At 42.1% G+C, this 12450-nt stretch overlaps 1 protein-coding gene across 1 annotated transcript; it reads right to left on the bottom strand.

Moving 5' to 3' along the window:
• Nucleotides 1-302: 302 nt before the first annotated feature.
• LOC106524025 (fibroblast growth factor 13) lies at nucleotides 303-9657 on the bottom strand (the record flags this gene model as incomplete). Its single annotated transcript, XM_014017654.1, is given in 4 exon segments — nucleotides 303-501; nucleotides 3946-4049; nucleotides 8259-8369; nucleotides 8793-9657. Coding segments are annotated over 4 exon segments (616 nt in total), but the record flags the coding sequence as incomplete, so codon positions are not given.
• Between the last annotated feature and the right edge of the window lie 2793 nt (nucleotides 9658-12450).

Below are 12450 nucleotides of genomic sequence, written 5' to 3'. Positions count from 1 at the left end.
ACTTTCCGCATCTCCAACATTTTTTAAAATAAAAAATATTTTAAAGACCTGCAAAATGTGATAACCTTGATCTTGTGATCTTGTTGTTGTACTGTTGACAATTTCTGGCAAAATATTGCATCCCTTTTTGATATTTCTTGCATGACTGTCTGCTGCATCCCCCTTTTACCGCCATTCATGGATGTTTCTGAGTCAAAACTCAATGCAGAGCAATGGCACCTGTGTGGGGCACGATAAGTCACAAGATGTCTAATCTATTAATGTAGACCAATGTTATTGACAATCTCTTTTCCTTTTCCTACCTTTGAGTGGTTTGGGCAGGAAGTGTGCAGCAGCCTTGTTCTTCTTCACGTGGTTTCCCTTCATGATGGCCCCCTCCTTGTTGAGTCCCAGATACCACGCCCGGCCCGAGTTCTGCTGCCGGTACATCATGGAGGAGTAGGTGACGTAATAGTTCTCAAACACGGACTCCTTGAACTTACACTCGGGGGTGAAGTGTTCCTGAGTGKGGGGGATAAAAGGAGTATTAGGATGAACTGCCAAAGAAATGGCGACAAAGAAAGGTAAKTAAGTGAACATGGTGAAGGGTGAGGTGTAGAAGTTACAGAATGATGTTTATCRTTTRAAACACCTTCCATCAATCAGCTCGTTTAGTCATTTTCTCTGCCGGGTCTCACAGAACAAACTGCACCAACTTAGGACAGCTGACATTTGCATTTCCTTATTCCTGTGTCTCCATGGCAACTAGCTACTCCCTAGAATACCAACCAGCCCACTGGGAAAGATGGTGTCCAGGTTACAGAGGGAAATAAAAAAATGGGTATAAAATGGTATAAATTTTGATGAATGTTTGTAATGAAGAGACTTGGCATCAGCTCGGTGTGCACTGCTTTTGTAAATATTTTCTGTTTTTAATATGAAAAGATGGAACAGGTGATATCTGTGTTGTGATGGAGGCTGGACGTGATGATGGAGCAGATACTGATGTGTTTTTCCTTCTTGTGAAAGGTGTTATTACAGAGGTTTTTCTTCTTTTTTTTCTAATATTTTCTCTTTGCTAGTTTTTATCCTTTGGTCTCACGGTTTTGTTTGTTTCGACTGCTGGAAGTGAGGGATTTTTTTTCTTCTTGTTATTGCTTTCACACCCACCACCAGAGCCGAGGAGCTAAAATGAGGTGCTGAAAGCGAAGCCCTGCAGCCAGCGGCTCTTTCTGGCCCGTCGGATCAAATGAAAGCGCCCGTGCCTGCTCGCGTGTGCATCAAAGGAAGCGACATGAAGAAATCTTTTCATCAAAAAGTGACCAAAGGGAGATAAACAAAAGGAAAGATGAGGAACGAGCTGAAATCAATCCTGAGAAGCCACAAAAAAAAACAAGAAAAACATAGATGAGTGAGTCTTATACAGTATGGTGGCACCAATAAAACAATGAACAAGGACATTTAAGACACTTTGAAGGGTTGCCAACATAAACACAACAAATATTAAAGATTTTTGCATCGATTTAATCTAAGCTAAGCCTGATTAGATGAAAAAAGGTAGAAAAAAGTGGAATTAAAACCAAGATCACAAGAAATGTTAAAGCTGCTCCTTTTGGCTTATTCAAGTCACCATAACCACATACCTGTGGCTCTCACTCCCTGACAGGGGTCTTGAAACAATGGGCAGACAGACTGGCAGAGCATAAGCGTCAAACAAGTCGTCAATGAGTGAAAACTAGAAGTTGTACTAAAACCCTTTTTAAACCAGGTGGCAGGAGGGTCTGCTTCCGATTGTCTAAGACGGGGGTCTTCAACATTTTTGAGTCTGGGACCCCAAAAGTGATGGAGAGACAGCACAAGGACCCCCCTATATGAGTAAATATAATGTTTATTAACATTAGTCAACGCTTTCTCACACCCAGGTCGTCACATATTGATGCTTTTCCAAGGGTCCCTCTGCATCCGATTTTGACGTGTCGGGTACCCCCCTCTCATCAGTTATTGACGAGATGGGGCAGAATCCGTTGTCATAATTTCAGAAATGGTAGAAAATGCACAAAAACTACCRTCCCAAATCCTAAAATTACTTTTATTCACTTTAGACATCCTGTCCCTGACCCCACTACCTAAAATTAACCATGAACCCTGATCCCTACTATTAACCACGGACCCCAAGTCAAAGACCCCTATATTTTGCGTCCCAACTCGTCAAACCTGAACGCCAAGGGAACACGGAAGTGCCTGGTGCGTCAATAACTGAYGAGAAAGGGGTACCTGACGTGTCAAAATAAGACACAGAGGGAACCTTGGAAAAGCATCAATATGTTGACGAGTCGGGAGTGAGATTGTGTTACATTAGTTGTTGCTATTATCATTAAGAGCTGCAGAGTTGTTGAGATTTTGCAAAAATGACAATTATATTAGGATCTCAACCAATGACTGTGAACCTGACAGAGCAAACAAGACCCGCCCAGTATGGATGGGGGCGGGGCCTTCTCTTTGCGTGCACAATGCATGGAGGGTGAATGAGTGCGTTTCTGACTAAAACACATTATTTTATCATTAAACTTTTTTAAGTATACATTCTCACAACGCTATTGTTGAAGATCTGGTTTAAGGTGTTTTATGTGAGAAATTGTTATACGTGCAATTAACCATTAGAAATTAATGTTTTCCACTTTGCAGTTACTGCAGTTGGTGCCATGTGATGATGACGTGCATGTGAGCTCAGTGGTGGAAGTGCATTGCAACTAATCCCAATCTTGTTTTTAATCACCGGAAACACAAGTAAAGCAAGAAAAGGCTGAATGTTGGCTACATGCAGGTGCAGGTGTCAGCTATTAATTGTCATATTGATCGTTAGTTAAGAGCCACGATAATCGTAGAAAATGTCCTGATGCATCTCAGTAATCCAGGTAGAAAAAATCAAAAAGAAAAAATAAGTAGGTCCTCTGGATGGGTTCTTCTTTAGTGAAACGTTTCATCTCTCCTCCAAGAGACTTCTTCAGTCTGATGAGTTTCAGGTGAACTCAGCCTTACAAGCACTGCCTCCACATGAACAAACAGGTTAGTCACATGTAAAAGAGGGCCATCGCCTAACAATATGCTTGATTAGCTCTATTAGCAAGCTCTATTAATAGAGCTAATCAAGCATATTGTTAGGCGATGGCCCTCTTTTGCATATGACTAACCTGTTTGTCCATGTGGAGGCAGTGCTTATATCGCTGAGTTCACCTGAAACTCCTCAGACTGAAGAAGTCTCTWGGAGGAGAGACGAAGCGTTTCRCTAAAGAAGAACCCRTCCAGAGGACCTACTKATTTTTTCTTTTTGAATTGTAAAAAATCTTTTTGCCAATATCGCTCAACCCTGGTGAGAAATCAGTGAAAAAGGTTGTACACATCCAGTTTAAAACAGAAAACAGCTGAGGTACAGTGGAAATCAATGAGATTTTTGGATGATTACTGTGGGGGGACACTGAGTAAAGCAGATTTTTTTTTTGATGAAGATGAAGAAGTTTGTGTGAATAAAAGGTTTTGGTTGCCAAATTTTTATAAAGATTAGATAAAACATTACCAAATTGTTCAAATGTCAGCTGAACAGTSTGTGATAAAACTATCCAAAGGGCCCAAAGATTATTCTGTGACTGCGTAAAACTTCTGAAAACGTCAAAAATCACATCAGTCATGTAAGAATCTGTTTGTGACCTGTTTTAATTTTGAATAAAGCTTCTACTGTGAAGTATGACTGAGCTGCAGATTATCAAAGAGCATTAGGTACTTGTTTAGAAAAAAAATCCCAATACTTGTCTATATTTTTACATGTGTTATCTGTGTGGTATGAAATACGGCCACCATAGTCACAGAACACTACTTCTGATCGAGCTGTGTTTTAATGTGTCACTGAAAGGCTGAAAGTTTGCGTTTGGTGATGAAGATGATGACAGGCATGTTTTTATCAGGACCTACAGAGGTGTAGACGAAGCCTTCGTTGTTCATCGCCAGGTAGAGYTTGGTCTGGACGCCCTGGATGGCCACCACACGAAGCCCCACAGGGATCAGGTTGAACACAGCTACGAGCGCACACACATTCACACACACACGAGAGAACACAGAGGGACACAGAGAACCGTCCTCATCAATATCACTGACATAATGACGCCTCCACTTCGCAGCCGAGACACTGTTATAAATGTTCAGTCAGGCGTAGAAGCTATTTAGCGCCTGGTTTTAGGCTAACGATGAAAAACAAAAAGGAGGTTTGGTGAAGAAATCGCAACAAGGGAAGCTTTAAGCAGAAAAAGCGACTGAGCTTATGGCTATTTTTCTTTTTAATACACAAACTGTTAATAAATTCATTTTTTACCTATTCAGTCAAAATAACTATGAGGAAATTATATTAATTTACACAAATCAGCCATAACATTATGACCTGATTAGCAGGATTGCTTTATAAGGTTTTTTTTTGACTGCAGAGGTCCTCTGTCTGTGCATCAGGATTACAGGCKGCTATCCGAGTTTGAAGACTGAGCAACATCACGGCCTCTTGTGTTCTCTGAGCCGTTTCCGAGCAGGTTTACTGCTGTCCTCGTCAGAGAGGGGGCTGCGTCTGTAGGAGAGTGTGGTTGCCATGTGGGAGGTGTGACTGGTCTGCAGAAATGTTTACGTCGGTGGGAAGTGGAAATGTAAAACCCATGTGAATACGTGGATGCAGACCGTCCCCGCAAAGTGTTGCATTTTTAAAATATAATCTTCAACTGACCATTTAGCTTGCTCTAAATTAGTTTTCATCTAATGTCATTGATTACTCAATGGATCATTGCAAGGCCAATATGGACACGTTTCTTTTTATGTCTGCAAAAACTGAAACCTCTTGAGACCTTCTTTGTTCCAGCTGCAACTGATGAAACCACATAATGTTTGATGTGGTGAAGAAAAATGAAAAGACAAAAAAAAAACCCACTTTCCAAACCTCTCCGCTCGATCAGTCCTGCAGGTTTAAACTCTACGCTTGCAGACAGAAAATAACCTTGTTTTCTGTTTCTGTTTCTAAAGCACGGGGACACGCTGAGCAGAAGGTTGTCTAAACATTAAAAACTCTCACTTGCAGAGGAGCGTGTGGGTGGTTCCATCAGGTAATGATTATTATAAATAGCAGTAATCAAGTATAACAGTGCTAAATAGCTTATAACTCGGTTTCCACTCTATTTATTTATGGCTAATCGTTGATTTTTGTTCAGCTTTAGTCTACCCTCAAAGAATATTTGAATTTTTGTTCTGTGAGTGTTATTTATTTGGCAAAGAACATTGTTTTTGCTCATGTTTGTGACTTTGTCAGTCAACCCTATTTGTCTGCAAAGTATCTCATGAAGCATGGTGCAGATTTTAATGAAACCTTCAGAAAGTAATGACTGTATGTACATCTTCAGCTGTTTAATCAAAGTTAACATGGCTGCCACAGCCGTCTGATCTCAGAGAACACATTATTTGCTCAGGTTTACTGAGCTAACATTTGGTTTTGTGGTAGCTGAGGGTCATCACAAAAATATAAGCTAAGCTCTACAAAAACTATTACATCTTTGATTTTAACCTTAGATTTAACTTTGTTTGTTGGCAAGTCTCATTAATGGGTAAACAAATTTAAATGAACTGATTACATTTTGGCCGCCGCAACCTCAGCTGACAGAAAAATATCTACAGCTGTGTCCAAATTCAGGCGCTGCGYCCTTTGAAGCAGAGATCCTTAACCAATGGGCGGCCGCAAGCGCCACCTTGAGGGCCTCAAAAGAACAACAGTTTTTAACTTTGGGCCACAGAGGGCCGCGGGACCGCGGGACCGCGGGACCGCATTGATTTTGAATAGGGTGTAATAAACTTTCTCACCACTAGTAGCAGTAGTGCGCCACTCAGATGTTTAACAACTTTTTTAATATGTTGAAGAAGAACCTTAGAAACCTGCTGAGAATGGAAACTTATTTTAAATGAAAADTASAAGCAAAAATGAAAGTAACTCATCAAAAAACACCAAAGTTTGTCACTAATATGAAGTGCAGCTTCTGTTTTTACCATGCAATATTTTAAAAGTTCAAAACATTATCAAATACAGTTGCAGAAACAACTATATATTAATTTGCACTTTAAATTAATTTTTGTAGTTTATTTTTAAACATTTTGAATGTATTTTAAAGAAATTTTAAACTTGTCAAAACGCTGCTGTTACTGTTATTGTTTGTCACTAATATGAAGAGCAGCTTCTGGTTGCAAAAGTTTAAAAATGCTTTATTTTCATTTGTACTTTATCAAATTTATTTTTACAGCTTTTTATTTGAAACATTTATATTAAACATTTTTAATTWATTTATTTTATGCACACAATTTAATTTTTTGAATTGTCTATTTTTGTTATTAACCAGGATTTAGAATAATTCTCATTTTGATCCATACATTGGTAWTGTCTGACTGGGCCTCGTGACACTTTATGTTCAATAAATTGGGCCCCGAGGTCAAAAAGGTTAAGAACCCCTGCTTTGAAGGACACGGTCAAYGTGAGTCAGGTCTTTTGTGAAACGCAAAGACCAAAAAGTTGTTGTGAATTCGGACGGGACACGTCCCTTAACGTATTGTGGGCCACAAATGGAGGAGCATTCGATTTTTGACAGCCTTTGGCGTATCACTGTAACGTAATCAGCCTTCAAATTTAGCCTTCAAAGGACGCAGACCTTGAATTCGGACACAGCCTGTTAATCAGACAATTTTGCAGATATTGTGCTGAAATTTGGTGTGGTAGTAGCTGAAAGTGATTCACAACACGCACTCTGAGTCCTAATGCATCATGTGACATTGCGTCATCTGTAACGCCATCATTTCTCATCACAAGCCTTTAAAACTCAGGTGTGAACAGGTGCGTCCACTGGCATTCCTTTCAAGGAGTAATAGGTTGTTAGTTCTTTGTGTGCAAATTCACAAACTTAAACATGTTGCTGTGAGAGAAGGGACATAATTATACCTCYGAGTTTTATGATTCAAGCTGTTGCCTAATTACAGTCATTCAGCCAACCATGTTCTTTTTTTAATGACTGTGGCTGTTTGGAGACTCAGATTACGGGGATTATCCATCCAAACCCGGTCACGGGTTGCAGGGTTCATGCGGTGAGGCGTTTACATGATGTACACCGCTTGTAATCATTTAATTAAAGCACACACTTCCATGTGTTTGTATGTGTAGCCAGCAGCCGGTGGCCTGAAAAGCGGCGACGATAAACGGGAGATCAGCTGCGCGCGAGGGGGAGAGCGATTGCTATTCGAATGACAACAAGTGAATTGAATTAGTCCTATTAATCTCACGTCGTGACCCGCRTTCGTATTTGCATAAAAAAGAATGAGTCAGTTCATTTCATTTTTTTYCCTTGAAATAAAAAAGCTGCACCATTCATTTATTTATTGTGTTGATACTTAATCAATTCATTTAAGCAGAAAGCGCAGATAAATTGTTCAGATCGCGTTGCCACCTGACATTTGGAGGAAAAGCACCATCTTGCTAATTAAATGAGCACTTGACATTGAGTGACTGCCTGAATTAAATGTCCCAGATCAAATTTGTTTCCACAGAGTGAACTTTATGATTAAATTAGATTTAGCTGGAGTTGAATGCTAAGCCCCAAAGTGCATATAAACACAGGAAATTAAATCACCTCTTGCTAGAAATCAAACCTTTGACATAAGGCAAAATCGTTTAGTTGCTCGAGGCGATATGAACCCAAACTACGATTAGGAATATAGGGAAAAAACAATTTCAGCCTCATGTGCTGCTTATAAGAATGATACAAAATAAACTTCAGCCTGCTGCAGACAAAATTCTATTTCTTTTTGTTAAAAAAGAGGCATCTGTAACATTTTTAGATCTGTTGTTCTTTCAATAAAAATATTTCATGCTGCTTTTATGTTGGAGTCAATATTTTGCAATTTAAGAATTTAATTAAACACTGATTTATAAGCTGAAAACGTGCTGATTAGTGGAATGCCACAAAATGAGTTTGTTGATAATCCGCTGAATGATTCATAAATTTCTTTACGATAGAAAATTAAACATCATTGCTTTAGGTCCTTGGTAATCTTCACATGTTTTGCCACCTGCTGACTTTTTTTTCTTTTACAGCCAAAATGCTCAATCAGTGTTTCACAAAGAGCGTCTGATCGATCGATAAGGAAACAGATTACTCGCAGGAGTAAATTGGATTTTTGAAAAATGAAACGAAATGCAACAGAAATGGTGTTGGATTTACCGTAGGTGCTGTCCTCATCCTTGGTTCCGTCGATGGTGCCATCAGGCTGCATCTGCAGCTGGAAGCCCTGGCGACTGGAGAGCCTGGTCACAATGCCCTTTAACTGGGGCTCTGAGAGGAAGGAGGGGAGAAAAGGAGACATCGTTTGCTCATTTTTTACCATCAAGTGATGAAATCTATTCAAAGGAACTGGCTCCAGGACAGAGTCAGAGCTTGTTTATGTCTYCAGTCACTGGGGACCCATTGGTTCCCCCTGACACCTGAAAACTGTTGCTTATTAAAACCACACAACCTTATCTGAAGATTTTTTTTTACCAGACACCTGCTGCTACACTTTACTGTGGCACAACATAAAGTTATCACATGAGATGCTGCAGCATGAATAAGAGACGTGGATACCCAGAGGGTGACAGATGAAAATATGGTGTAAAGATGATGGTGGTAGAGATGATGATGGCCGAGGTGATGCTGGAGCCCTGTGATGTTCTGATTGCCCCCCCTCCTCCACCCCATCCATCCATCCATCCCTCAGACCTGGTGGTCGCTTCCTCTTTCGCTTCTTCCTTGACCCGAACAGTTTCACTCGGGAGAACACATTCAGCTTGCTCGGCTTCTCGTTGGCGCCCTTGCTGTTGCTCGGGCTGCTGCTGCCGCGGCACGCGTTCGCCTTCTCCCGCTCGCGCGCCTGCCTCTTCTGGCGGATGAGGGAGCTGGCGATGGCCGCTGCCCGAGACATGCTGGCCGTGGAGCGAGACGAGGCTGTGCGTCCCCGGCGCTGGAGAGAGGGGAGGACCGTTCGGTGTGAGGAGGGGAGGAGGAGGAGGAGGAGGGGAGAGAGGGACAGAGAGGGGGGTCTACGCCGCCCACGAGTCAGTTCGCATCACACACCGGCCGCAGCAGGAGGCTGGCAGGTGGTTCCAAAACGCGTGATGATCCAAAATCCTCCATCGGTGCGTCCGCGGTGYGCCTCCTAATCCGGAGATGCTCCAGTGGCTCCCATCCCATCCCCCTCCAGGGGAGGAAGGCAGGGGAGGCAAGGGGGGGTCTGAGTGGCAAAAGCTCCCCACCCCCTCAAGTGTTTTTTCACCCCTTTTTTTTAAGTGTCCAAAAGAGCGTGGATGAAAATGATCTGGTCCGGCTCTGAGTGGCGGCTCAACAGCTTATGGAGTGTTCTTGATGTTCTTCTTGAGAGTGATGATGATGATGATGATGATGATCACTGCAGCTGCTGCCTCCTGCTCTTCCTCCTGCTCCGCACCGCTCCCGCAGAGGTGCCGCTCTGCTCCTGGACGCTGACAGAAATGCACCAAGCGAGATGTTTGTCAATGAAACACGTCCGGGCTCGGTCGGAGGGAGACGGAACATGATGCAGCCGCGCCGTTCATAAAACTGCTGCAGCCCTGCCCGCACCGGAGGAGGAGAGGAGGAGGGGGAGGAGAGAGGGGGTGAGGGTGGGCTTGGGGGGGGGGGCGCTTTGGATACATCGGGGACGGGGGCACCTGTGGCCCCCCCGCCTCCACGTGCCATGATGTTTACATGTTCAGCTGAAACACTGATGTGTGATGGGCCATGGAGGCGAGCGAGTTTGGGGAGGTGTGTGGGTCAAATGAGGATAAACATAAAGTAAGATGTGTGTGTGTGTGTTTGTGGGGGGTGGGGGGGATCTGACAGACCTGTGAATATGAATGAGAGGAGGGATAATAGGAAAGGAGGGAGAGTGAGCTGTAGAGTGAGAAAGGGGGACAGGATGAAAAGTGAGAGGGAGAGAGAGAAAAAAACAGGTGGGTTGGAAAAGATGAATGAAAGAGAGGAAGAGAAAAAGTAGGTGTTGTATGTAAATAAATGAAGACATCACTTTCATATGAAGGTGCTGGAAGAAAAAAAAGGAATAAAAACTAAACGAACACTCTTGAAGGAATGCATGTCGCCCGCCGCCTTTCAAGTCAAAGCTGTAGACTGAGATCATCTTGATGAGAAATTCAAGACTTCATAAACAACTTTGTGCACATCAAAAAGAAAAAATAAGTAGGTCCTCTGGATGGGTTCTTCTTCAGTGAAACGTTTCGTCTCTCCTCCAAGAGACTTCTTCAGTCTGRTGAGTTTCAGGTGAACTCAGCCTTATAAGCACTGCCTCCACATGGACAAACAGGTTAGTCACATGCAAAAGAGGGCCATCGCTTAACAATAGGTTTGATTGGCTCTATTGTTCATAGAGAGTCATGTGCCCCATCACCTGATTTACTGGTTTGGATGCTTCAGCTGTGGTTCTTAGGTGTCATGTTGTGTATGTTGTGAATGCAGGCGGGGCTCAAAGTCCCCTGTTTTTGTTTCTTTCCCTCTTTGTGTTGGTATCATTGGGGCTCTGATTCACACCTTTTGCTCACAGGGGGCTGAGTCATGCAACAACAGCATTGTAGGAGGACAACTGGACACGAAGGCCTCCACCTCTGTTTAATGGTGGACGGTTTTTCTTCACAAAGATGGCTTCCTTTACTCCTCTCTCAAACCAACGTTCCTCTCTATCAAGGATAACATCTTCATCCCTGAAAGAGTGACCGCTGACCTGTAGATGAGTGTAAACTGCAGAGTCCTGACCTGTAGATGAGTGTAAACTGCAGAGTCCTGACCTGTAGATGAGTGTAAACTGCAGAGTCCTGACCTGTAGATGAGTGTAAACTGCAGAGTCCTGACCCGGCGAAGTAGCTCATCTGTGCTGGCTCATTCTTTTGAACAGAGGCTGTTTTGTTTCCCGATGTATAACTGATCACGGTCCTCCTGACACTTAACAGCTTATACTATATGTTCACCTGAAACTCATCAGACTGAAGAAGTCTCTTGGAGGAGAGACGAAACGTTTCACTAAAGAAGAACCCATCCAGAGGACCTACTTATTTTTTCTTTTTGATTTTTTTCTACCTGGATTACTGAGATGCGTCAGGACAACATTGTGCACAGTTTTGCAAAGTTCCCACGTTCAGAATATGTTGTAAACGAATCATTAAACTTTAGCTCCATATCTGTGACTCTGACAAACTTTTTAGCCATTTTTGTGTTTGCCAAATTTGACTTGCTGTGGCAGCCACCTTGGTATAGATTGGCTCAACAAGTTAATCAGTTGTAGATGTACACTCACTGATTACTGTTTGGGGGTTTTAAAAAAATGCATCCAGCCATTTATGGAATATTTTGCTAACAGACTCACAGGGATGACTCCAACATTTATGCAAGCATTTGAATCAAAAACGCTGTTTAATTAAAAAATCTTGGTACTTTGGTTAACTATAATACTCAGCTACTATCACATTAAATTTTAACTCGGTATCTGTAAAACTGGATGAGTTATCACTATTTTTGTGTTGAACAATAGCAGCTGGCTGTGGCCACCAGCTTAAACTGGGTTGACTCCAAAAAGTTTATCAGTTGAAGATGTTCATCTAATATTTATTCTTTGAGAGTTTCTCTAAAATCTGTTCAGTGTTTTATGAAATACTTTGCTAACTGACAACCAAGGTTGAGGCTTGTACAATAAGCACCTGGAGCATGTGTTGAGTATGACTCTCAACTACAACTACAACTAATTTAAACCCAATATATGAACAATTGACTGAATTGTGGCCATTTTTGTTTCTCTGGGGTCAGTTGGCTGTGGCAGCCATATTGAATCTGGTTAATCAGTTGCAGATGTCCATCTAATGATTACTTCCTGCAAGTTTCACTCAATTTGTCCTTTCTTTCAAGAGATATTTTGGTGACACACGGGCAAAAACATTACTCTGCCTTCGCTTTTCAAATAATGAAATGAACTCAAAGAAAAGAGAGAGACAGAAGACAAAAAAGAGAAGAGGAGGGGCTTGCAACCTTTTTTTTTTTTTTTTTTTGATGCAGAGGTTCACCACTGAGAGGCTGCAGCTCACAAGAAGGAGGTGAATAACGAAGAAAGCACTTCAGGTTAGATGAGGTGTGTCGTTTTATTTTTATTTTTTCTTTTCCAGACATTTCCGTTCGCATTAAAGCACTGGAGCGGTGRGAGCAGCACAGAGCAGCAATCAGACACTTCACGAACGTCTGCGGGCCACAGGCAGCCCCCGCAGGAAAACAGATGAGCAGCTGTTGGAGCCACATACAGCGGGTAAAATAAGTGTTGAACACGTCAACATTTTTCTCAGTAAATATATTACTAGAGGTGCTAATG

Source organism: Austrofundulus limnaeus, unplaced genomic scaffold, assembly GCF_001266775.1.
Source record: "Austrofundulus limnaeus strain Quisiro unplaced genomic scaffold, Austrofundulus_limnaeus-1.0 Scaffold174, whole genome shotgun sequence".
NCBI lineage: Eukaryota > Metazoa > Chordata > Actinopteri > Cyprinodontiformes > Rivulidae > Austrofundulus > Austrofundulus limnaeus.
The sequence above is the reverse complement of the archived record's forward strand: the minus strand, read 5'-3'. Positions and strand labels throughout refer to the sequence as shown.